The 24895-nt window shown below is 39.2% G+C and overlaps 2 protein-coding genes and 1 long non-coding RNA gene across 6 annotated transcripts; 2 read left to right on the top strand and 1 right to left on the bottom strand.

Moving 5' to 3' along the window:
- The first annotated feature begins 2954 nt into the window (after positions 1-2954).
- LOC116204602 (cysteine-rich receptor-like protein kinase 10) lies at positions 2955-6496 on the top strand. Of its 2 annotated transcripts, none has more exons than XM_031536768.1 (8): positions 2955-3873; positions 4116-4304; positions 4571-4678; positions 4781-4902; positions 5010-5220; positions 5329-5566; positions 5733-5800; positions 6034-6174. In XM_031536768.1, the coding sequence occupies exons 1-7, from the start codon at positions 3033-3035 to the stop codon at positions 5782-5784; spliced, it is 1761 nt and encodes a 586-aa protein (XP_031392628.1). In that variant the 5' UTR covers positions 2955-3032; the 3' UTR covers positions 5785-5800; positions 6034-6174. The 2 variants fall into 2 exon arrangements, with proteins under 2 accessions (XP_031392628.1, XP_031392627.1); XM_031536767.1 differs by having other exon boundaries at positions 2957-3873; positions 5650-5800; positions 6034-6496.
- Positions 6497-13529: 7033 nt separating this feature from the next.
- On the top strand, positions 13530-17324 carry LOC116204623. 3 transcript variants are annotated; one of them, XR_004156379.1, is made up of 3 exons: positions 13530-14933; positions 15349-16884; positions 17134-17324. It is a non-coding gene; the product is annotated as an uncharacterized LOC116204623 (long non-coding RNA). The 3 variants fall into 3 exon arrangements; XR_004156378.1 differs by lacking the exon at positions 17134-17324 and having other exon boundaries at positions 13535-14933; positions 15349-17022; XR_004156380.1 differs by lacking the exon at positions 17134-17324 and having other exon boundaries at positions 13538-14571; positions 15349-17022.
- Positions 17325-18276: 952 nt separating this feature from the next.
- Positions 18277-22410, bottom strand: LOC116204599 (the record flags this gene model as incomplete). The annotated part of the gene is made up of 6 exons (XM_031536763.1): positions 18277-18392; positions 18546-19318; positions 19451-20097; positions 20524-20778; positions 21163-22286; positions 22353-22410. Coding segments are annotated over 6 exons (2973 nt in total), but the record flags the coding sequence as incomplete, so codon positions are not given.
- Between the last annotated feature and the right edge of the window lie 2485 nt (positions 22411-24895).

Consider the following 24895-nt stretch of genomic DNA (forward strand, 5'->3'; position numbering starts at 1 on the left):
GCTGTTTTTGGGTCATGAAAGCTCTCATGCCATGTTTACGATAGTTTGAAGGTAACTCTATCTTCTTTTCGTGAGATTTAACAGTGCTCTCCATTATTCTGGTTCCTGTTGCGGGAAAAGAAAAAGCTCATGCTAAACCTGTGCAATACACGGGATCCACAACTAATATTAATTAATTCAATATGAATGTAAGAATATAAAGTGCTGTGAGGAGACTTTGGGGTTAGCTGTAAGATCCAAAATTTTTATACAGATAAATACAGATGAATTTCATACAAATAAGGAATATTCAGAAAATTACAAATTCGATCAGACAATTAAAAATCCCGATAAAAGGCCACGTTCTATCTCCTTTTCGATCAGTAAAACACTGAGAATATATTTTTGGGGGGTGAGCTTGGCGCCCAGTGAATAACCACAACCTAAACTAGTTGGATCATAGCACGGTTCAGTAATATCATAAAAATATCGTCGAGACTTCCATAACTCAGATCGTCCATGTGCCCCTTCCCAACTCTCGACCGCAATGGCAGCTCCACACCGACAGCCTCTCTGCTCTAGGCAGCCCTTTCCTAGTGCTCGGCTTACGACTGGCTCAGGGCGCCACGTGACTCACTAACTCCGATCAATCTCAGTTGCACAACTCAAACCTCACTATCTCATTTTCAAATATCATGATCGATCGTATAAAAATTCATGCATGATCCGTGACACTGATATGGCCATGACAATGCAATTCTAAAAATACCGACATAATGATAATAAAAGTACTAGTTTAAGAATGGGTTACTCACCTTGACAAGCCCTAATACTCTGAAACATCGAAGAACAATCGAATTTTTAATTTTCTATAATACTAATTTTTTTCCCACTCAAAGCCCTTTGCTTCTCTCCATCTCTCCACCTCTCTCTTAAATCTCAATTTTTAAGAATGACTTGAAATGAATGGACGAATGAATGAGGTCAATATAAAGAGCACAAAAGTATGGCGGTAAATATGCTGACGATGTGATGATTTTAAAAGCAATATCGACACATGTAAAGTTAAACATCAAGTCTATCTCATTAATCTTTATGATAAATGCAAACTAATTCTTTTAAATTGAAATATGTAATAAATTCGTATGTGTTTAAATAATATTTTTCATCAACCAATATCGTTACAAAGTCATATGATATAAGGAGATTTGGGATGTTATAAACTCCTCTCCTTTAAAAAAATTTCATCCCCGAAATTCAAGTCATTGAAAATAATTTATACCTCATAAGCTCAGGAGATCGAAAAATCTAAGCTCTGATACCATTTGTAAGATCCAAAATTTTTATACAGATAAATACAGATAAATTTTCATACAAATTAGAAATATTTAGACAATTAAAAATTCGATCAGACAATTAAAAATCCCGATGAATGGCCACGTTCCACTGCCTTTTGGACCTGTAAAACACTCAAAGAATTTCCTCAAATATAAAGAGTATTCCAAAAATGACAATTTTAATTGAACGACTAAAAATACGATAAAAAGTCACGGTTTACTGCCATTTCGACCTGTAAAACACTGAAAATATATTTGGGAGTGAGTTTGACGTCTAGTGAATAACCACAACTTAAACTAGCCGGATCATAGCACGAGTTCAGTAATATCATAAAAATATCGTCGAGACTTCCAGAACTTAGATCATCCTTATGCCCTTTCCCAGCTCTCGATCGCAATGGCGGCTCTACACTAGCAGCCTCTCTACTCCAAGCAGCTATTTCCTACTGCTCGGTTTACAACTGGTTCAGAGCGCCACAGGACTCACTAACTCCCATCGATCTCAGTTGCACAACTCAAACCTCACCATCTCATTTCCAAATATCATGATCGATCGTATAAAAATACATGCATGATTCGTGATACTGACATGGCCATTATAATGCAGTTCTAAAAATACCGACATAATGATGATCAAAGTACTAGTTTAAAAATAATTACTCACCTTGACAAGTCCTAATACTCTGAAACATCGAAGAATAGTCGAATTTCTAATTTTCTATAGTAATAATTTTTTTTCCACTCAAAGCTCTATGCTCCTCTCCATCTCTGCACCTCTCTCTCAAATCTCAAATTTTAAGAATGACTTGAAATGAATGGACGAATGAATGAGGTCAATATAAAGAGCACAAAAGTATGCGGTGAAATATGCTGATGAGGTGATTATTTTAAAAGCAATATCGACACCTGTAAAGTTAAACATCAAGTCTATCTCATTAATCTTAATGATAAATGCAAACTAATTCTTTTAAATTTAAAATATGAAATAAAATCGTATGTGTTCAAATAATATTTTTCATCAAACAATATCTTTACAAAGTCATATGATATAAGGAAATTTGGGATGTTACATTAGCTGCTTTTAGTCTAGCCACCATTATATAAAGCGGTGGGAATACTCTCGTATTTCCAGAACATCGATAAAAGTGTAAAAACACTCATTATAGTTTGGGATCGAAATAAATTCCATCATGTGCTTTTGTTAGGGATAATTAGCTTCCATGTGGTATACTCCGTTGCCATAAGGGGTCACGACGTTAGTTTTTCTCCATTTTTTTCCTCAATCTTTAGCCTTTAATCATTTTGGTTCTAAATCTTTTTTCTTTTATAATTTCTATTCTCAACTTTTCATTTTTTTCATTTTAGTCCTTGAAAGAAAATCGAAAAGGAAGGAGTGGTCGGGGCTGCCAATCTGCCACCCCGACCCCTCCACCGAGGTCACTGGCATCCTCCGTGTGTACCGACGACCTCAGTGGAGGGGTCAGGGTTGCCAATTGGCTGTCCTAACCCCCGACTCGACTGGGGAATCCGACAAGTGTGCTTTACAGGATTTCAATTTGTACTCCCCTCTTTAAGGAATTGAAGCTATATACTCAACCCGCAAATTCTCTTTTTAGTCTGCTCCGTTTGATCTCTCGCTCCAACTGTAAGAGGCATTAATCCACTAAGCACACGAGCCAAACTTTCCCATGTTTTCATCTTCATCTCCCTCCAACAATGTCTGTTTCACTCACTGCCTCTGTCTTTCTCCTCATGTGCTTGCTGCTCAACATTTCTTGCAAGTCTGAAGCTCAGCCATCTCCCAGCAGAAACATTTCCGCATGCTATACTCCCTCCAACAGCAGCCCTTACCAGGAGAATGTCAAAACCGTGCTCTCCTCTCTGACCTCCAAACACACCTCCGACTACCTCGCCGGGTTTGCCACCGCCGTGGCAAGGCAGGGCACACCAGACCAGGTCTTCGGGCTCTTCCTCTGCCGTGCAGATCTAAGCTCAGCTTCGTGCCAAGCCTGCGTCACCAATGCTAGCGAAGGGATCCTCCTGGGCTGTGCTGGGTATAAAGATTCCACCATATGGTACGACTTGTGCATGTTGACTTACAACTACCAACCGATCGTCTCCACCCTGAGGGTTAGTACACATGCCTGCTGGTATGAATATAACATCTCGGATGCCACAACCACCAGCTTCAAGAAGTTGCTGAAAGTGACGCTGGAGGCCCTGATCCCAAATGCAGCCGGTGCCCAATTGGCAGGCAAGAAATTTGCGGTGAACAGGACCAGCCTCGCGGAGTTGTGGCCCCTGTACACTCTTGCTCAGTGCACGCCAGACTTGACGGCTCCCAACTGCAGCCAGTGCCTCCAAGCGGCAGCCGAGAAGCTTCCTCTGGGAAAGGGAGGGGCAATGTCCCTTCTCCAAAGCTGTAACATACGGTACTCGAACTACTTGTTCTATAATGAAACTACAGTCGCAGAGCTGCTATCACCGCCACCAGCTCCTGCTCCCAGATCTGCTGAAGCCATCCCTAATTCTCCAGCCTTGGTGCCAAGATATCGAGGTGAAGGATTAAGTAAAATTTCCAGCTTCATGTTAAGGAACTACGTAAGACGGTTCTCTGATTCATTTAGCTCCACCATATTTGGCCTTAACCAGTCTTTGACCCACAATTGATGGAGAGTGCTAATGGTCCATGAGCCTTTGGATCAATTACTAAGCTACGGTTTCAAAATTATTGCAGGGAAAATAATTTTGCTTTTATCAAAACCTCTCATATAACCCATATCCTTTGGAGTTTTGCAGCGAACTTGTCATTTGATAGTGATTTGCCTGTCCCGCCTGTCCCGCCTGAACCAATGATACCACTAGATCCTGCTCCCATATCCCCACTGCTGCGATCGCCACCACCAGCTCCTGCTCCCAGATCCCCACTGTTGCTATCGCCACCACCAGCTCCTGCTCCCAGATCCGCTGAAGACATCCCTCGTCCAGGTAAAGGATTAGGTGCTTCCTGCTTCATGTTAGGGAACTATATAAAATGGCTTTTGGATTCGTCGAACTCCACCATATTGGGCCTTAATCATTCTTTCGACCCACCATCAATGGAGAGTATTAATGATCCACAGGCTTTTAGATCAATTAGACAGCCTTGTTTCCAAAATTATTGTGGGGGTAATCATGTTGTTTCCATCGAAATTTTTCTCATATAACCCAATTCCTTTGGAGTTTTGAGGGTCACGAGTCTTGTCATGTAACAGGTGTAATTGTTGCCATCATCATTGCTGCCATTAGTGTGACTGTGGTGTTATTCCTCATCCTCTGCTGCTTCCTACGGAGGAGACATGGATTCAAACAATACAAGAACGGTAAAGCATATTAGGAAATCATGTTTTATATATCAACCACCATATTATCTAATGCTTTGTCCCTGTGAAGGCTAATAATATTATTGATGTTGATTTTGATAGTTGCTAAAGATATCAAAACTGCTGAAGCCATGCAATTTGATTTCGCTGCAATACAAGCTGCGACGAGCAATTTCTCTGCAGATAACGAATTAGGTAAAGGCGGGTTTGGCGTAGTATACAAGGTACAGTAAAAGTGTGATTTACCGTGATGTTTCCGAATAAACAGTATAGTGAAATTTTTCGTATTAATAGCCTTCGAATCATTTGGTTTGACAAACAATTGATTTAGGGCCGGCTTCAAGATGGACAAGATGTGGCAGTGAAGAGATTGTTTAGGAGCTCATTCAATTGCTGTGCAGAATTTAAGAACGAGGTCGAGGTGGTGGCAAAACTCCAACACAGAAACCTGGTGCGGCTACTTGGGTTTTGTGTGGAAGGAGAAGAGAAGATACTCATTTTCGAATATATGCCAAACAGGAGCCTGGACTACTTCTTATTCGGTCTGCTCCGCGCCTAATTTACCTAGTAATTATTTTTGGTGAATAATGATACCTAGTAATTAATTAAGTTTCTTCTTGTGGATCAATGATTTTGTCCAACAATTGCAGACTCAGAAAAACGTGGACTCTTGGACTGGTCGAGAAGATATTCTATAATTTCAGAAATAGCTCAAGGGATGCTTTATCTTCATGAATATTCCCGGCTCAGAATAATTCACCGGGACCTAAAGATTGGCAACATTCTCTTGGATGCAAATATGCACCCCAAGATTTCAGATTTTGGAATGGCGAGGATTGTCGGGGTTGATCAGACCCAAGGAACTGCTAGCAAAATTGCGGGGACATTGTATGTAGTTTTGAAATTCTCTTGCTTCTCTCTTTTGCTCACAATTAATCAAGTAGTACTAACTCTTTCTCAAATAATTTTAGGGGTTACATGCCTCCAGAGTATGTAAGGACTGGTCGCTTCTCAGTGAAATCTGACGTATATAGTTTTGGCGTGTTGGTTTTAGAGATTATATCAGGCAAGAAGAACAGTTCCTTTGCTCATCCAGACAGTGCTGAGGATCTTCCAAGCTACGTAAGTGGAAATTCTATTCAATATATACTGAATTCGTTACCTTGCCATCATTTAACATCCCTAATCAAATCTCATGTAGTATGCTAATTAAATTTGATTGACATGCCCGTCGATCTGTCTTGTCATACTCTTTCTTCCAATTACTGATTTGAGAGTTAGAAGTTGGCCTTCCAATATGATGCAATTATCCATTCTTTCCTGTAAATTGACTTGGAAAGATTTCGGTCCATTAGGCATGGAAACGCTGGACTGATGGGACACCTATGGAAGTGTTGGATCCAATCTTGAGGGACTCGTGCACGAGAAATGAAGTCATTAGATGCATCCACATGAGCCTGTTGTGCATCCAGCAAAACCCTGCTGATCGGCCTACAATGTCTACGATAGATAATATGCTTAAAAACTATGCTGTTACCTTACCGGACCCTCAACCTCCTGCATTTGGCATCTACGGTCCCAACATTATTGAGGACAATGGTAATGAACGGGCAGCGTCTGCAAACGAAGTGACGATTACTGAATTCGAACCTCGGTAGAAGGGAGATACTCCGTAATAAATATTAAGTGAATTGTACACATTACAAGTGCCAAAGCATTACTTTTCAAGTATGTTTATTGGGTATTAAAGCTGTATGTATGTGAAACCCGGTGTTTTAATATGCATGCGTGTGTGTGTGTGTGTGGATTTGTTTATTAGAATGGGCAATGAGCCCAGCCCTATGCCCTTGAGTCCATAAGCCCATGACATTTCTTTATTTCCTTTCCTGACGCTTCCAAGTTCCACTGCCATTCTATTTGTTATATTTTAGTCGAAGAGAGGCAGAGGCTTATAGAGAGAGAGAGAGAGAGAGAGAGAGAGAGAGAGAGACTTGATGCATAACAAAAAAAAAGATAAAAAAAAGACAGAAAGGAAGAGTGAGAAAGAGACGGAGGATGTAACGACCAGCTTGGAAGGGCAATGACTCGTGGGAGAACTACGGAGATTATTTAGAGGAGAATCGAGAGTGATGAATAGGACAGAGCAAACTGTGGTACGGGGGATGGAATTGGAGAAACATCCTTAGGTATGTTGCTGATTTTGCTTTTATGAGTTTCTTTCATTGATTATGTTATTCTTAATAAGAAATTGGAGGTAACGGGTTAGTATAAAATTTGAGCGGTGGAAGGGAAATAGGATAACAACCCGAAAGGATGAGATTAAGATTAGACGCAATGATTATTGATATATCGGTTTTGTTGTGCGTTAGTTGTATCATTTCAAGAAGCATTATTCCTTAATATTTAAGTTAAATTCTATGAGCGGATCATGGGGGGTGTTAAGGAAGTTTTATTTTCATTATTTTTCTTGCTAGATAAATATAGCAGAGATTTGTAATTAATGGACTTTTTATGAAAGTATTTTCGACTCTTATTGAAATGGAGAAACAATTTGCATATTGTGCAATGTATATTTTTAGGAGGAATATATGAACTATAAAAGAGGTTTGATGAGTGATATGATTGTGTCATGTATGCTTATAAATTGATTTCTTGTTATATTTATACCCGACAGGGAGTGGAGGCGACTAAAACGATGCATTCCGAAGGCTGAGCCTGGTGAAATTTTTATGAAAAATTTGGGAGTACTCTATTCTATTTTGAAAATCGTATTATAATCATGCTGGTTATTTAAAATGAATATTGTGATAACTACAGATCGAGGAATTTGTCCTCATATCTTGAGTGAAAGGATTTGAGAGACTACCTTTATGTGACGTTCTCTATGAATTATGTAATGTGACTCTTTTGGGCTGATCTTGCTTGTTGCTTATAGCCATGGAAACGCTGGACAAGGCAGAATAGAAATGGGGGCTTGATCGGCCGCTGATTCGGTGGAATACAAAAAGGATGTTAGACCGTTGAACATGTGAGATACAAAATGGACGTTAGACTTCTAGAGCCCAGGGATAATTAGCAGCCCTCGCTCGTGAGAGTTGATATGGGGAGATGAATATGGTTGATTGAGATGTGTGGGATTACGGTACCATTTGAACTATGTCGCGAGGGAATATGGCCTTATGGCTATATTACTTGTTTATATTCAGTTTGTCTACTGACATTGTTGTGATATATATGATGATTGAGCTTGTCTGAATTTGTTGTGATCTTGAAAGATGAGTGTTGATTGCTTCTACTGTACAAATTTTGGGTTTTTCCATACCATACAACACTAATATGGGCCCTTAGATCCCCTCAATCTAATCTGAACCGTCATAAAAATTTCAAAATTTTGAAAACAACATTGAAAAATCACAATGTGATCCATTTATTAGGGTTTTAATAGTTTATTTTGCTTTGTAATTTTATGCTCACTGTGATGCAGCTCACACTGCATATTATTTTCAAATGAGATGGGAGTTAGCTTAGCTGCGCACAAATGGTCAGCTATTAATAGCCGAGAGAATAGCAATTGATGTGTTCTGAGAGAGATGCTATAAGCAGTTCGTTTGGATGATAAATTTTTTTGACATATATATATATATATATATATATGAACCATTTGACTGGATAATCATTTGTTTTGGAGATTATTAATAGGTTTGGAATATTTAGGGAAAAAAATGTTCCTGAATTTGGGGTAGCGACGGAACTGCTGCAGCAGGTGAAGAAAAGCCGCCAGGATAAAGGAAATGTGTTGTAGTAGATGCAAATAAGCATCCCACGATTTCAGATTTTGGAATGGCAAGGATCGTCTGGGCTGATCAGACCCAAGGGGTCGCTAGTGAAATTGCAGGGACATTGTACGTAGTTTTGAAATTATCTTATCAGCCATATCGTGAAAACGTTCTTGTTTTCTGAGTCGTGTTTGGTTCTTGCTCAACTACATGGTGGGAATCCATCGACAAGTTCATGATCAACAAGTCTTGATGGTTGACGTGATCAATTCTGTGCGACGTTCTTCTGGATCTGACCTGAAGCTTTAAAAATGTAATTCTAATCCTTCTGAGGTCCTACATTATCCTCGGTATAATGTGTGGCCATATTTTATTTTCTTTTTTCTTCCATTAATTGTTCTTGGGGTACAATTAATTGAGGTCAATTTTAGTCTTCTAGCAAACATCTATATATGACGAAAAGAAAATGGAAATGCAAAATATTCAATAGCTGCTCTTCGGAAATTCCAATCTAGTACTTTTGAAAAGTCCCATTTTTCCTTCGGTGCACCGGAAAAATGCATAAATAAATTCATGTGAAGTGATGATGGCGCAAAACTTTGTGGTTCAAGTGCAATTACTTACCCAAAAAGAAATCACATGGAATTAGTAAAAACCAAATTTTTTGTCTAGAAAGATTTGCCTATAAAATAAAGGTATATATCTCGGTATGAATCAACTCTAGATATAGTTTCAAATTTGCCAAGTGATAGTTAATTAGCTAGCCATGACTAAGCTTTCAAGGCTGACATCTAATGTACTTGATTTCGCCTGAAATAAGTCACTGAGCATAGTTTATAATTGGATTTATTTCTTATACTCCTTAGCCTTTCTTATCAGTCTTGTTCGTTTCGAGATCTATAAAACTCTCATATAAACCACAATAAATATAATCATAAAGAACATCTTTTGCTGTGAAAGATCTATAAGAGTGTAAAGCCACAGGAAGGGCCCTGAGCATTGACCAAAGTATGCGAGATTTTGGTGATTTTCTAGGCTCCATTGATGTCAACGATCATCCATTTGTAGGGTGTTTTTATACATGGAGCAATAAAAGACAAGAGGACTACCAATCTAGGAAGCTTGACAGAGTTCTAGTGAAATGGTAAATGGTTTCAGGAAGGAATTTCTTCTACTGTTGAGTTTCTCACCCTAGGTATATCTGATCACGGCGCTGCTATTATTAAATTTGGTGAGGTGGAGAATTACAGTCCCAAGCCTTTCAAAGTTTTTTAATTTCTGGACCATGCACCCTGATTACTTGAAATTGGTAGAGGATGTATGTCCTGCTGAAGTTCATGGGGATCCAATGGCTATTCTTTATAAAAAGTTGAAGGTTTTGAAGGTGCAGTTAAAAGCTTTTAATAAGGAGAAATATGGGAATGTGCATCACAGAGTCTGTGAGCTGCAACAAGAGTTGAATTGTTTACAAAGTGCACTTATGAATGGAGACCATTCTGATAGGGATCTCATACGAAAGGAGATTGAGCTTAGTAAAAGTCTCCTTGAGGCTGTCGAAGTGGAAGAGAAGTATCTACAGCAAAAGTTGAGAATTCTATGGTTGAAAGCAAGTGACCAAAATACTTCCTTCTTCCATAAATCAGTGAAAGAAAGAACCTCCAGGAACACCATTCGAGTTCTGTATTCTTCATCTGAGGCTCAGTTGGAGGATATGAAAGCATTAAAGGAGGAAGCTGTGGCTTTTTATCAAGTACTCCTTGGCAGCAAAGACAGTTCAGTACAAGGAGTTTCTATTGCTCAGTTAGCTTCTCTGCTCATGAAAAAGGTACCAGCTTCTGTGCAATCATTACTTGATTCCCCTATCTCAGAGGAAGAGATGAAGGCGGCCCTATTTCCAATAGGCAATGAGAAATCTCCTGGTTCCTAATGGTTTTACGGCTTATTTCTTCAAACATGCATGGCAAGTTATTAAAGTGGATTTCATTGCAGCGATCCAGCACTATTTCTCTTCTGGCGATATGAGGAGGGAAGTGAATTCCACTATTGTTACTCTAGTTCCAAAGAAGCCGCAAGCAGACCATATGAAGGACTTCCGCCCTATCTCTTGTTGCAATGTAGTATACAAAGGTGTTACCAAAGTCCTTCTCAATAGGATAAAATCTGTCCTCTCTGATATTATTAGCTTGAATCAGACAGCCTTTGTGCAGGGGAGAAGGATTTCTGATAATGGCTTATTGGCCCATGAGCTCGTTAGGAATTAACACGGGAGAGGTATATCACCAAGATGCGCCATCAAATTTGTGTTAGGAGATGGTTCAGCCTGTATGGGTTAATGGGCATAAATCTATTTGGCAGTTATTAAAACCCATGACCATTACACTTGTGCGCCACATATGCATTCCGTTAATTTTTTACGGAAAAATAACGTCATGCCACGTTGGACACGAATGTCATAGTTGGTGCCATATCATGCAATTTTAGACAGTTTTACAAAAGCTAAATTCCAGTCACATGTGGACGATAGAAAGTCTATCTCGGGTTATGTATTCACCTATAATGGAGATCTAGTTAGCTGGAATAGTTCCAAGAAAGCGACGACTGCAGACTCCACTACAAAAGCTGAATATATTGCTGCATCTGATGCAGCAAAGGAAGCAATTTGTATTCGGAAATTCGTTGTAGAACTTGGTGTGATTCTTTCCATATCGTCACCAGTTGCTCTCTACTGTGATAATAATGGAGCCATAGTTTAGGCGAAGAAGCCTAGAGCACACCAAAAATCCAAACACATTGAGAGAAGATTTCATAACATTCGAAGATAATCGGGAGAGGCGAGGTAGCCGTGTAGAAAGTAGCTTCAGCAGACAACACCGTTGATCTACTCACGAAGGCCATGACACAGCAGAAGCCGGACACACATCTTGATAAGATGGGTCTTAGATATTGTATTGAGCGGATCTAGTGCAAGTGAGAGATTATTAGTTGCATACCTTAGAGCAGGTATATGTACTTTGGATAATTCCTATTTGTGGCAACTAATATGTTATTCATAATATGAGTATGTTTATTAGAATAAGTCTGGAAGATTCTTGTTAGATGCTTCATTCTCAAGGAGTTCAGAATATGAGTGACGGAGTAATTTAGTACAAGTTTCTTTAAAATAGTTCACGATTGTAGGAATCTTAATTGGACATTATCACTCCGGAAGATCTTTGTCTCTGTCTGTATCCATAATTAGTATGCAATACTAATGATAATGGAATAACGAGTCTCATGCTATACAACATTAGATGTCGAGACAAATGTGGACGCTTACGTGATAAGTAGGTCGAACATGATGCATAGATAATGTAAGTATGGTATTTCTTTAATGTCAATAAAACATTATCTAGATGATTATAGTGTATATAATCCTTAGACTTGAGATGACACGATTATCTTATGCATAGGTGGCTAAAGTTTGTTACTATTTATATACTTATGCCTAGCATGGTATTCGGCAGTTGGTGGCTTTAATTAGTTGTGTATAGAGGTAGGTGACCGATCAAGAAGGGATTTATTAACCTGTAAGAACATGGAAAATGTCCCATGGATGTGAGGTTGATTCTTGATCAAGAAATTTTTTACCAAGGTAGTTGCACTGAAATATAAAGGAGTTTCTAGTTTAAGTCCTGTTGATCAAAGAATGGAAACGCAGAGACTCCATAAGGTCAGTTATAAGGTTTGACATTAACCATGACCTTGGCTAAATCGAGATATTGTAATGAAGGGATTCGAGTGCATGGAAAATAAGATCACTGGTTTATAAGAATGTCCTAATTGCCCATTCGTCATTATTTGGGTGGTCATGGCATGTTATGCTTGGTGTTACCCATAACTTATGAGAGCCAGGGGCACTTTGGAAATTTTTCCTTTTGATGTGGAAATGAGTTTTTGATAATGTCAAAGAAGTTGATATTATAATCTTATTGTCAATTAATGATGAATCTAGTAAGTCATACACAATAGGATTCATTTAAGCCAAGTATTAATTGATTCTAATTAAGATAGTTGATTAGGAATCAGTTATCGAATTAGACTTGCAATTCGATTATAGGGTTGCTAGCACATCTTTAAGTCGAATCCACAATTGAGGTGGGTCCTATTGAGGAATATTTGTATGAGATATAAATAGAAGTTTTCTTATTTGGAGAGTTACCATAAATAGAAAGTTTATATGTGAAAACTAGTCTCAAGGACAATTCAGTTATTCTCTTTTGGACTAAAGTTAGGTCTTGGTAATTACAAGGATGTATTTGCAATATTAATAATTGAGAATTGATTAAAGTTGCAAACTTAGTTCCTATGGTTAATTATGCAATATATAAATAGAAGTTTTTTTATTTGGAAAGTTAACATAAATAGAAAGTCTATATATGGAAACTAGTCTCGAGTGCAATTTGGTTATTCTCTTTTGGACTAAATTGCAAACTTAGGTCCTATGGCTAATTACAAGGATGTATTTGCAATATTAATTAATTCATAATTGATTAAAATTGCAAACTTAGGTCTTATGATTAATTATGCAATATATATAAAGCTTTGTGGCTAAGATTAATTCTAAAGTCTTGTACCTATATAAATTGAAAATTCAATAGTCTTATACGGACTTAGATTCTTTTTCATGTGCGATTAATATCTTCAACACCTGCCCTCAAGTACAACGTGTGGTCTATTACGTCGTCACGTATATTTAAACACCGCCCATAACAACTGACTTCGAGCCGAGCTCATCTTCTGCGCTGAGACATATTGGGCTCAGCATGGTTGTCAGAATTGTGATTCGAATCGTAGAATCATATGATTCTATGATTCGGAGGGGTATACGATTCTGATTCCATGAGCTGAGTAAGGAACGTAAAATCGGTGACGAATCGGGCCAAGAATCGCGTAATCATGGAATCGGGCCGATTCTGCGATTTCGGATTGAGCCCAGAGTCGAGCCCTCGGGCGAAGGCCAAGCCAGAGTCGGGGCCGAAGCCCAGCCCACTAGCTCGGAGCCCAACACTTTTTTTTCCTTTCTCTTTTCCCTTTCTTCTTCTCCGGCATTTCCCCATTTTTCCAGACTCCAATCCCCCATTTCTTCTTTATCGATTAGCGACTTTGCCCTAATCCTCCACCCAGGTACCTTGTCCGTCCATCGTAGCATCTCCATCAACAAACGACAGTCTTTCTCTTCCCTCTGCCCGCTGCTGCTGCACTGTAGACCCTCTTCGAGCTCCTCGACATCTCCCTGAGTTGAGTCCGAGTTCCTGACGATGAACCCTTTGAGCCCACGACAGCTCTTGAGCTGTCTTGCCCTGCCTGAGCTTCGACTGTCCGAGCTTCCACCGAACCAGCTTGACTAGGTGCAGGTTGCTCTGCCCGAGCTTTGACCAGAGCAGGTTCCTTCTGTGTTCTGGCTTCTTCGACCAGGTAGGCGAGTACGGTATCTTCTTGCTCTGCCTAACAAACTGACTATGAACTAGTTCCTCGAGGTAAAACTTTTATCCTATTGAGAAATCAGGAGATTAAGAAGGTTCATCTCGTTCAAGACTTCAAGTTAGCCGCATACTCTGTTTTCATCAACCTCGATTGCTACCTCAACTCTAAGCATGAATTTTGTTGTACACTCTTCTATCTTGGTATGGACTTAGCCTGCTTAAGTTAATTACAATTTGTATTTTCTCCGACCCCAACAGTCTATGCAAGCAAATTTCTTCAAGTTCCACTTATCAGAGTCAAGGACTTACACATTTGAGCAAACTATCAAGTAGCGTGTGAGACCTGGCAAAAAATAAAAAAATAAAAAAAGAAGGGATGTATAACTTGTTTATTCGTGGACTTGCCCACACCCTATCACTCTTCCCTATCACCTTCTCTACCGCCTCAGCCTTTCATTTCTCATTTTTTTCCATTTTTTTTCTTTTCTCTTTTTGGGTTCTGGTTGGTTCGAAAGAAAAGAAAGAGAGAGAGAAAGAGAGAGAGAGAGAGTGATCTGAGCGAACTGAAGAGGAAGAAGAAGATGAGGAAGAGGAAGAGAAGAATAGCTTCGACAAGCGATCTCTTTTTTTTTTCTATAACTCGATTTCAGTGGAGGTTTGTGAATCTTTTGCCTTGCTTTCTTCCTGAAGTTCTGATTAGGGGATCACGTATGTGTTCATATAACTAAAAGATGTCTCATGCATGAAGCTGGAGATTTCATCGATTTTGTGTTCTAATCTTGGCTGTAAAATGTGATCTGTTTCTCATTCTTCAACTTTTAAGCTTCCCCGGGACCTAGATTGATCGTGCTAGTTCCAATTTTTAATTTTGTCCATGCTTTTGCATCAGATATGGACTGATTCCCATAAAAAAAAAAGATTTGGACTGAGTCCGGGATGTACAAGCAAGCCTTTCGAGGATGAGCGGAGTCTAGGATTTCTGAGAAGCTTCTGTTTGGATTACATTTTTTTTTTCTGGTAACTGGACTGGACCAATTCAACTTCGGTGAATTATTGTGATTTTTTTTTTTCTGTTTGTTTATCTGTCCTTGGGCTCTGATTAGTTGGCACATATTTGTGCAGATTTATTTTTCATGGTTTAGGTTGAATGGTATTACTCTATCAATTAGCCCTTTTGATTTATGTTGTTTTGTTGAAGTTGGTCATTGTGAGAATTTTGCAAAGAATGATTCTATTACCTTAAAATGATTTTGATGAGGTTAAATTTCTTGATTGTGGAGATGCCTCATAACTAGTTAGTGTATGTTTTTGGTGTGAGTAGATTTCAATGAGGTCAATTTCATAATTAGAAATTTATGGATGGATTAAGATTGAGATATATAAGCATATATACATATTTATAATTGACTTTTACCGTGTTTCTAATTTATAGGAGCTAAGGAGACTGAGTCTATACAACTTGAGGCTCTTCTCTTTGAATAAATTTTTGGGCACAGTACTCTATTCCCTTGTGAAGTGATGTATTATAGTATATAAATTATTTAAAAAGAATATGGTAATAGTTAGATTAAAGGATTAGTTTTGTTATGTTGGGTGAAATGATTTGAAAGGTATTGCCTTTGATGTTTCATTTTGACTTGAGATATGTAGTGTGATTGTGTATGAGATATGTGATAATAATGTAATACTTTGTAATGTGTTTGGGATTGAGTTTATGTGTATTGATATTATTTGATTATAGCCATGGGGCTACTGGACCCGACGGGATAGAAAATGAGGCCTTAATGCCGCTAGATCCGGCGGAATAAAAAATGGGGCCTTAACGGTCGCTGGACCCGGTGGAATAGAAAATGAGGCTCAAATGACCACTGGACCCGGCGGAATAGAAAACGGGACTCAAACGGTCGTTGGACCCGGCGGAATAGAAAATAGGGCCTAAACGGCCACTGGTCCCGGCGGAATAGAAACTAGGGCCCAAATGGTCAGTAGACCTGGAGGAATAGAAAATGGGGTCCGAACAGCCGCTAGACCCCAACGGAATAGAAAATGGGGTTTGAATGAGATGCGTAGGGTCACGGTACCGTCTTAAATTATCATAAGGGAATGCAATCCTATATCTATATTGATTGGTTGTATAGTATGTTGTTTGTTTGGTCTGATTGCTGGAGATGTGATGATTATTGAAATTGTCTGAGATTGTACTTCTACAACCAGTTGAGAGTTTATGATTGCTGGAGATGGGTTAATTTATTCTCATATTTGTACTTCTACAACCAGTTGAGAGTTTATGATGTTGCAAGATATGAGTTCAGCATGGGTTCATTGTTCTATATTATTGCTATTATCAGAGTTACGCATGGGTTTCTAGTATTCTAAATTAATTATTGGTCAGCTTATTTGATTTGCGGGTTAAAAATTTGTTTGTCTCGCTAGATACTTTTGATCATCTTCTTTATGGTTGCTTTCAAGATAGAGATTTGGATATTCTATAAGATTTGGGCTCAGCGGAAGCTTGATGACCCATGAAGGTGTTTTAAAAAACTTAGTTCATAGGAGATATAGGGGCCTTAGTATGTTATAATCGTTAATGCTCTTAACTATTCTGGTTCCTCAAACAAATTTCGAGGACGAAATTTTTATTAGTGAGGGAGATTGTGAGACCCGGCAAAAAATATAAAATAAAAAGAAGGGATGTATAACTTGTTTATCATGGACTTGCCCACACCCTGTCACTCTTCCCTATCTTCTTCTCCACTGCCTCAGCCTTTCATTTCTCATTTTTTTTCCATTGTTTTTCTTCTCTTTTTGGGTTCTGGTTGGTTCGAAAGAAAAGAAACAGAGAGGAGAGAGAGAGAGATCTGAGCGAACTGAAGGGGAAGAAGAAGAGGAGGAAGAGGAAGAGAAGAATAGCTTCGAGAAGCTTTTGCTTTGATCTCCATTTTTTTTCTATAACTTGATTTCAGTGGAGGTTTGTGAATCTTTTGCCTTGCATTCTTCCTGGAGTTCTCATTAGGGGATCACGTATGTGTACATATAACTAAAAGATGTCTCATGCATTAGTTAGAAGGTACATGAAGCTGGAGATTTTATCGGTTTTGTGTTCTAATCTTGGCTGTAAAATCTGATCTGTTTCTCATTCTTCAATTTTTAAGCTTCCCCGGGACCTAGATTGATCGTGCTAGTTCCAATTTTAATTTCGTCCATGCTTTTGCATCAGATATGGACTGAATCCCATTAAAAAAAAAAGATTTGGACTGATTCTGGGATGTACAAGCAAGCCTTTCGAGGATGAGCGGAGTCTAGGATTTCTGAGAAGCTTCTGTTTGGATTACATTTTTTTTTCCTGGTAACTGGACTGGACCAATTCGACTTTGGTGAATTATTGTGATTTTTTTTTCTGTTTGTTTATCTGTCATTGGGCTCTGATTAGTTGGCACATATATGTTGATGCGATTCCCGCCAAGAATGACGAGACCCGACAACTAAAGGAACCCAAGATCGTTCCACGATCAGATTTGATTGATGAACCCTCGACCCGTTGTTTACGATAAAAACAAGAACCTTGGTATAACTGATCTCAACCCGTTATTTAATGCGAAACAAGAACCTCGGTATATAGGAAGACGCCACAAACGGTAATGGAAAACCGCCTGATAAGTCGATGAAGACGCCACAAACGGTGGTGGAAAGCCGTTTGATAAGTCGATGATGAACGCCACGGAAACTTCCGATAAGTTCGATTAGTTCTTCAAGAACCAAAGAGAATACTCTCACAATTTTTTGAATGTTTCTCCCATTAAAAATTGACTAAGATGAATATATATAGACATAAAGTAATCCTAATCTGGTCATATCTCCTCCTATAGATAAGGAAATTAAAACCAAGAATATCAATAGAGATATGACATAATCTATAAAGATATAAAATCTAAATACCCCTAGAATATCTCTATGAGATTTAAACTTCAAACAAATCTGATGTTATCTTCTGTTGATCATCAACTGTTCTAGAAACTTCCTTAAACACTTGCTGAATTTAGCCTTGTCCAGAATCTTCTATAACTTGAATAATGTTGATGGATCTTTGTGGATCACGTGATTCATGTCCAATGGGCCTCCACGAATTTGCTTGAGCCCAAACCTCTTGAATCAGGCCGTTGAGTTCATCTTTAAACTTCTTTGCTCGTGCTCGCGTAATCGGTCCAATTGGAACTTGAACTGGATCCCTTGAAGTCGTGCTACGATTTGCATCATTCCCCTCCTCTTGAAAAGGATTTGTCCTCAAATCATCATCTACATCAAAAGGAAGCAAATCAGAAACATTAAAAGTAGCACTTACATTGTACTCACCAGGTAAGTCTAGTTTATAAGCATTGTCATTGATGCGCTCCAGGACTTGAAAAAGTCCATCTCCTCTTGGAAGCAGTTTGGAACGTCTTTGCGCCGGAAATCTCTCTTTCCTCATATGCAACCAAACCCAATCTCCGGGTTCAAAAATCAGCTTATGACGGCCCTTGTTGGCGTGTTTTGTATACTGCTGCGTTTTTCGCTCAATGTTGAGTCTTGTTTTCTCATGAATCTGCTTGACAAATTCAGCTTTCTTTTTGCCATCTAAATTAACATGCTCAGTCAAAGGTAAAGGAGATAAATCCAATGGAGTTAAAGGATTAAATCCATAAACAACTTCAAATGGTGAAAATTTAGTAGCGGAATGAACAGATCTGTTATAAGCAAACTCAACATGTGGTAAACACTCTTCCCATGTTTTAATGTTTTTTTTTATGATTGCCCTCAACAAAGTAGACAAAGTTCTATTTACTACTTCCGTTTGACCATCAGTTTGTGGGTGACAAGTAGTAGAAAATAACAGCTTAGTACCTAACTTACACCACAAAGTCTTCCAAAAATAGCTCAAGAACTTAGCATCTCTATCCGAAACAATTGTTCTAGGCATGCCATGTAACCTCACAATCTCCCTAAAGAACAAATCAGCAACATGCGAGGCATCATCCGTTTTGTGACATGGAATAAAGTGTGCCATCTTAGAAAATCTATCCACAACCACAAAAATTGAATCTCTCCCACGTTTAGTCCTAGGTAATCCTAACACAAAGTCCATTGAAATATCAATCCAAGGCTCACTAGGAATTGGTAAAGGAGTATACAAACCGTTAGGCTGCACTCTGGATTTAGCTTGCCTACACGTAATGCATCTACCACAAATTCTCTCAACATCTCTTTTCATATGTGGCCAATAGAAGTGTTCTTGTAAAATAGCTAAAGTCTTTGCTACTCCAAAATGTCCCATTAATCCCCCACCATGTGATTCCTGCACTAATAACTCTCTCAAGGAACAATTTGGCACGCATAACTTATTCTCTCGAAACAGAAAGTCATCATGCCTAAAGAACTTACCACAAGGAATTTTCTCACAAGCTCGATATTCCTCACAAAATTCATGGTCATCAGCATATAAATTTTTAATGTGCTCAAAACCAAGCAATTTTGCATCAAGTGTAGAGAGTAATGCATACCTGCGAGAAAGTGCATCGGCGACCACATTCTCCTTACCTTGCTTATACCAAATGACGTATGGAAACGTCTCGATGAACTCCACCCATCGGGCATGTCTTTTGTTTAGTTTGTGTTGGCCCTTCAGGTGTTTCAAGGACTCATGATCGGTGTGTATCACGAACTCCTTAGGCCATAGGTAGTGCTGCCACGTCTCTAAAGCTCGAACCAATGCATACAACTCTTTATCATAAGTTGGATAGTTTAAGGCTGCACCGCTTAGTTTTTCGCTGAAGTAAGCAATTGGTCGTCCTTCCTGCATGAGAACTGCACCTATACCAACACCTGAAGCATCACATTCAATCTCAAAAGTTTTAGAAAAGTTAGGTAAAGATAATAAAGGAGCGTTGGTCAGCTTCTCTTTGATTAGCTGAAACGCCTTCTCTTGTTCTTCTCCCCATCTAAATCCAACGTTTTTCTTGATCACTTCAGTAAGTGGTGCTGCTATGCTACTAAAGTCCTTCACGAACTGCCGATAGAAACTAGCAAGTTCATGAAAACTACGAACATTACTTACACTTGTGGGACTAGGCCACTCTTGGATTGCACGTACCTTCTCCTCATCAACCTGTATACCTTGTGCACTAACAACAAATCCCAAAAAAACAAGCTTATCGGTGCAAAAAGTACACTTCTTCATATTAGCAAATAACTTTTCCTTCCTAAGCACATCTAAGACAGATTTCAAATGTACCTTATGATCATCTAAGTTTTTGCTGTAAACCAGTATATCATCAAAGTAGACAACCACAAATCTACCTATAAATGCACGCAAAACATGATTCATAAGTCTCATAAAGGTGCTTGGAGCATTAGTCAAACCAAAAGGCATAACTAACCATTCGTACAAACCGTATTTTGTTTTAAAGACAGTTTTCCATTCATCTCCTTCTTTCATTCTAATCTGATGATAACCACTCTTTAAATCAATTTTAGAAAATACACAAGAACCATGTAACTCACCTAACATATCATCTAAGCGAGGAATAGGATGACGATACTTTACCGTTATGTTGTTGATTGCTCGGCAATCAACACACATTCTCCACGTCCCATCCTTCTTAGGTACAAGTATTACTGGAACAGCGCATGGGCTCAAGCTCTCCCTCACGTACCCTTTCTCTAACAACTCCTTTACCTGCCGTTGAAGCTCCTTTGTCTCCTCAGGATTGCTCCTATAGGCTGGTCGGTTTGGAATTGTCGCACCGGGAACAAAATCAATTTGATGTTCAATCCCTCGGATTGGAGGTAAGCCATGTGGTGTTTCCTCGGGAAAGACATCCTCATACTCCTGCAAAAGAGAAACAACAGAACTAGGAAGAGAGATATCAAGTTCATTAGTATTGAAAAATGCCTCTTTGTACAAAAGTACAATCATCGACTGATTTAAAAACATTGCTTGCCTAATTTCTCCCATGTTTGCATAAAAATTCTTTTGTTTTCTCTCTGATTTTCTCTCAATGGCCGAATTTTGATTTTCTTTTTCTCTCTCATTTTTCTCGGCCTCTCTCTGATTTTCACTCTTTTTCTTCTGTTCACTCTCTTTCTTTTGATCACTCTCTTTTTGCAATCTCACTTGATCCTCATATACTTGCTGCGGAGTCAATGGTACAAGAGTGATTGATCGCTGATTAAGTACAAAGGAGTATTTGTTCGTAAAGCCATCATGCTTCACTCGTCTATCAAATTGCCATGGACGCCCTAGCAACAAGTGTCCTGCTTGCATCGGTACTACATCACACAACACTTCATCTTCGTATTTACCGATTCGAAATGCAACTAACACCTGCTTGTTCACCCTTATCTCACCACTATCATTCAACCATTGCAGCTTGTACGGCCTAGGGTGCTTCACCATGGGCAGTCTTAATTTTTCCACCATTGTTGCACTTGCGACATTAGTACAACTACCACCATCAATAATCACACTACATACCTTGTCTTTGATGTAGCACCTAGTGTGAAAGATATTCTCCCGCTGCACTTCTTCAACTCCTTTTGTTTGCAAGCTTAATGCTCTCCTTGCCACCAATGTCAATGCATTTGGAGCTAAATATTCCTCTTCGGGAACGTCCTCCAATGGGGGCATGTCATCGGTGTCGGAATCTTCAGTGTCGGTCACAATGTCACCATTGTCTCGCATCACCATGACCCGCTTGTTTGGGCATTGACTTGCTATGTGTCCCCTGCCTTGGCATTTAAAACACTTAATGTCACGATTCCTGGAGGTAGAAATGTCGGTTTTACCTTGAGGAACATGGCTGGTTGCTTCTCGCTTTTGCTCGGTTTTCAACATCGACGTGGATTGCTTCTCATCTTTCTTCCACTGATTCGGTTTCCAAGTGGATGTGCTTGGACTTTGGCTTGCACGTGTATTGCCTCTCCTCTTGAACTGGTTCTCAATCTTGATGGCCATGTGCACCATATCCTCCAACTCCACATAATGTTGTAATTCCACGGCATTTTGAATTTCTCGGTTCAATCCAGCCAAAAATCTTGCCATAGTAGCCTCTCGATCCTCCTCTATGTTAGCTCTAATCATGGCCACTTCCATCTCCTTAAAATATTCCTCTACACTCCGGTTACCTTGCCTAAGACTTTGTAACTTATTATACAGCTCCCGGTAGTAATAACTAGGAACAAATCGCTTCCTCATCACCCTTTTCATTTCCTCCCACGTAGCTATAGGTGGCTCTCTATTTCTTCGCCTATTTATCATCAATTGATCCCACCAAACAATTGCATAATCCGAGAATTCAATTGCTGCCAATTTGACTTTCTTCAGCTCGGAATAACTATAACAATCAAATACAAACTCCACCTTTTTCTCCCACTCAAGGTATGCTTCGGGATCACTCTTTCCTTGGAACGATGGGATTTTCATCTTAATACTACCCAAGTTATAATCTTCCCGATTCCTATCTTCTCTAAACCGCCCTCCATGTCTCCTATTACTAACAACCGAATCTCGATCATCTTCATCAAAACCAGCCCCATAAATCTCTTCATCTTCAACCCTCACTTCCCTCGGTTGAACTCTTTCCCTCCTACGTGCATTAGGAGCGTTTCGTGGCTACTCCACACGTTTATTCTCTATCAGATCTATCCGTTCATGAACCTGCTCAAACTCCAACCGCATCACACGCCTCATCTCACTCATCATGGCCTCTATAAGTATTTTCGAATCAGCCAATTCCGTTGCACCTTCGGGAATACTCTTAGCACTATTGTGAGACATGATTGCTGCAAAATAAAGTTAGAAAGAATGGACCTCACAATTCGCTCCCTTACGTGTTTACACTCAAGAATGTGAATCACTCTACACTCGTGTTTTCACTCACACAAACGTGGCTTTTAACCCTCTAATGTTCTTACCACTCCTGCCTTTTTTTCCACTCAATAATTCTCTTTAAGATCTTTTGGAACTAAACAAACAATTCTCCAAAATTTCCAGCAGCAATTCCCCAAGAACTTACCAAGGAAAATTAATATTCAAAGGAAATTTCAAGAAGAAAAGAAGCAAGAGAAAAGGCAACTACTATGAATGATTAAATAAACCAGAATGTTATATGAAATTATGGGATCAGAATCAATGCAGATTACAAAGAACGAGAAATAACAACTTTAGAATGGTCTGATGTAAAAAATTTGGATCAAATTGACAACGATGTCTTCTTTCTTTTCTTTCGATCTTTTTTTTTTCTCAGCTCTGTATTTTTTTTTGGCCGATTTTTTTTTTCAGCTCTTTTTTTTTCAGCTTTGTATATTTTTTTTTTTCAGCCGAAATTTTTTTTTTCAGCCCTTTTTTTTTTTACTAATAATCCACAAAGAACAATTTCGATGAAGCGAAACTCAGCAAATTGAAACAAAAAAGGATAGGATAAACCCGATTTGAAGCCTGATGCTTTGATACCAAATGATGCGATTCCCGCCAAGAATGACGAGACCCGACAACTAAAGGAACCCAAGATCGTTCCACGATCAGATTTGATTGATGAACCCTCGACCCGTTGTTTACGACAAAAACAAGAACCTTGGTATAACTGACCTCAACCCGTTGTTTAATGCGAAACAAGAACCTCGGTATATAGGAAGACGCCACAAACGGTAATGGAAAACCGCCTGATAAATCGATGAAGACGCCACAAACGGTGGTGGAAAGCCGTTTGATAAGTCGATGATGAACGCCACGGAAACTTCCGATAAGTTCGATTAGTTCTTCAAGAACCAAAGAGAATACTCTCACAATTTTCTGAATGTTCCTCCCATTAAAAATTGACTAAGATGAATATATATGGACATAAAGTAATCCTAATCTGGTCATATCTCCTCCTATAGATAAGGAAATTAAAACCAAGAATATCAATAGAGATATGACATAATCTATAAAGATATAAAATCTAAATACCCCTAGAATATCTCTATGAGATTTAAACTTCAAACAAATCTGATGTTATCTTCTGTTGATCATCAACTGTTCTAGAAAATTCCTTAAACACTTGCTGAATTTAGCCTTGTCCAGAATCTTCTATAACTTGAATAATGTTGATGGATCTTTGTGGATCACGTGATTCATGTCCAATGGGCCTCCACGAATTTGCTTGAGCCCAAACCTCTTGAATCAGGCCGTTGAGTTCATCTTTAAACTTCTTTGCTCGTGCTCGCGTAATCGGTCCAATTGGAACTTGAACTGGATCCCTTGAAGTCGTGCTACGATTTGCATCATATGTTCAGATTTCTTTTTCATGGTTTATGCTTAAGATCATGGTTGTCAGAATTGTGATTCGCTACGATTCATTGGGGGTCACCGATTCCGATTGTAGGGGGTGAGTCGGAATTTGTGGAATCGGGCCTGAATCGCGAGCTGAACCGTAGAATCGCGAAATCGGGCCGATTCTGCGATTCTACGGTCAAGCCCGAGTCAGCCCAAGCCCGGGCCCAGAAGGGGCCGAAGCCCAGGCCCAGAGCCTTTTCTTCCTCCCACCCTCCCTTCTCTCCCATCCTGCCCACTATTTCTGTCCTCCTTTCCAAGAACGAACCCTAATTTCTATTTTTTTCCAGTCGAAATCTTCCATCCACCTGCTTCTCCGAGGTTCGATTAATGGTGCAGCTGGTTCTTCTTTCGAAAAGCTAGCTTGTCCGAGCTTCCATCCATCTTCTCCAGGTTACAGAGCGGCAGATACGTTCTCGGGTCGCGCGGCTACTCCGAGCTTCGACTGAGGGCAGGGCAGGTATAATATTCGATTTTGACCTCTCATTCTCCCTTCCTTAAACTCATGCTTGCTCGATTGAGTCGATTATGTACAGATTGAATCAATTGAGTTGATTATGACCATCAGTTTTTCACAACTTGGTCTGTTTGGTTATGAAGCGGATGTATGGAGATCACGGGGTTTTCTGTGAAATCG

The sequence above is a fragment of the Punica granatum genome, chromosome 4 (genome assembly GCF_007655135.1).
Source record: "Punica granatum isolate Tunisia-2019 chromosome 4, ASM765513v2, whole genome shotgun sequence".
Taxonomy (NCBI): Eukaryota; Viridiplantae; Streptophyta; class Magnoliopsida; order Myrtales; family Lythraceae; genus Punica; species Punica granatum.

Coding starts and splice junctions, on each gene's coding strand:
- LOC116204602 (XM_031536767.1), top strand. CDS start 3,033: ATGTCTGTTTCACTCACTGCCTCTGTCTTTCTCCTCATGTGCTTGCTG. Junction 4,903..5,009: donor GGTTTGGCGTAGTATACAAG/GTACAGTAAAAG, acceptor CAATTGATTTAG/GGCCGGCTTCAAGATGGACA. Junction 5,567..5,649: donor AGCAAAATTGCGGGGACATT/GTATGTAGTTTT, acceptor AAATAATTTTAG/GGGTTACATGCCTCCAGAGT.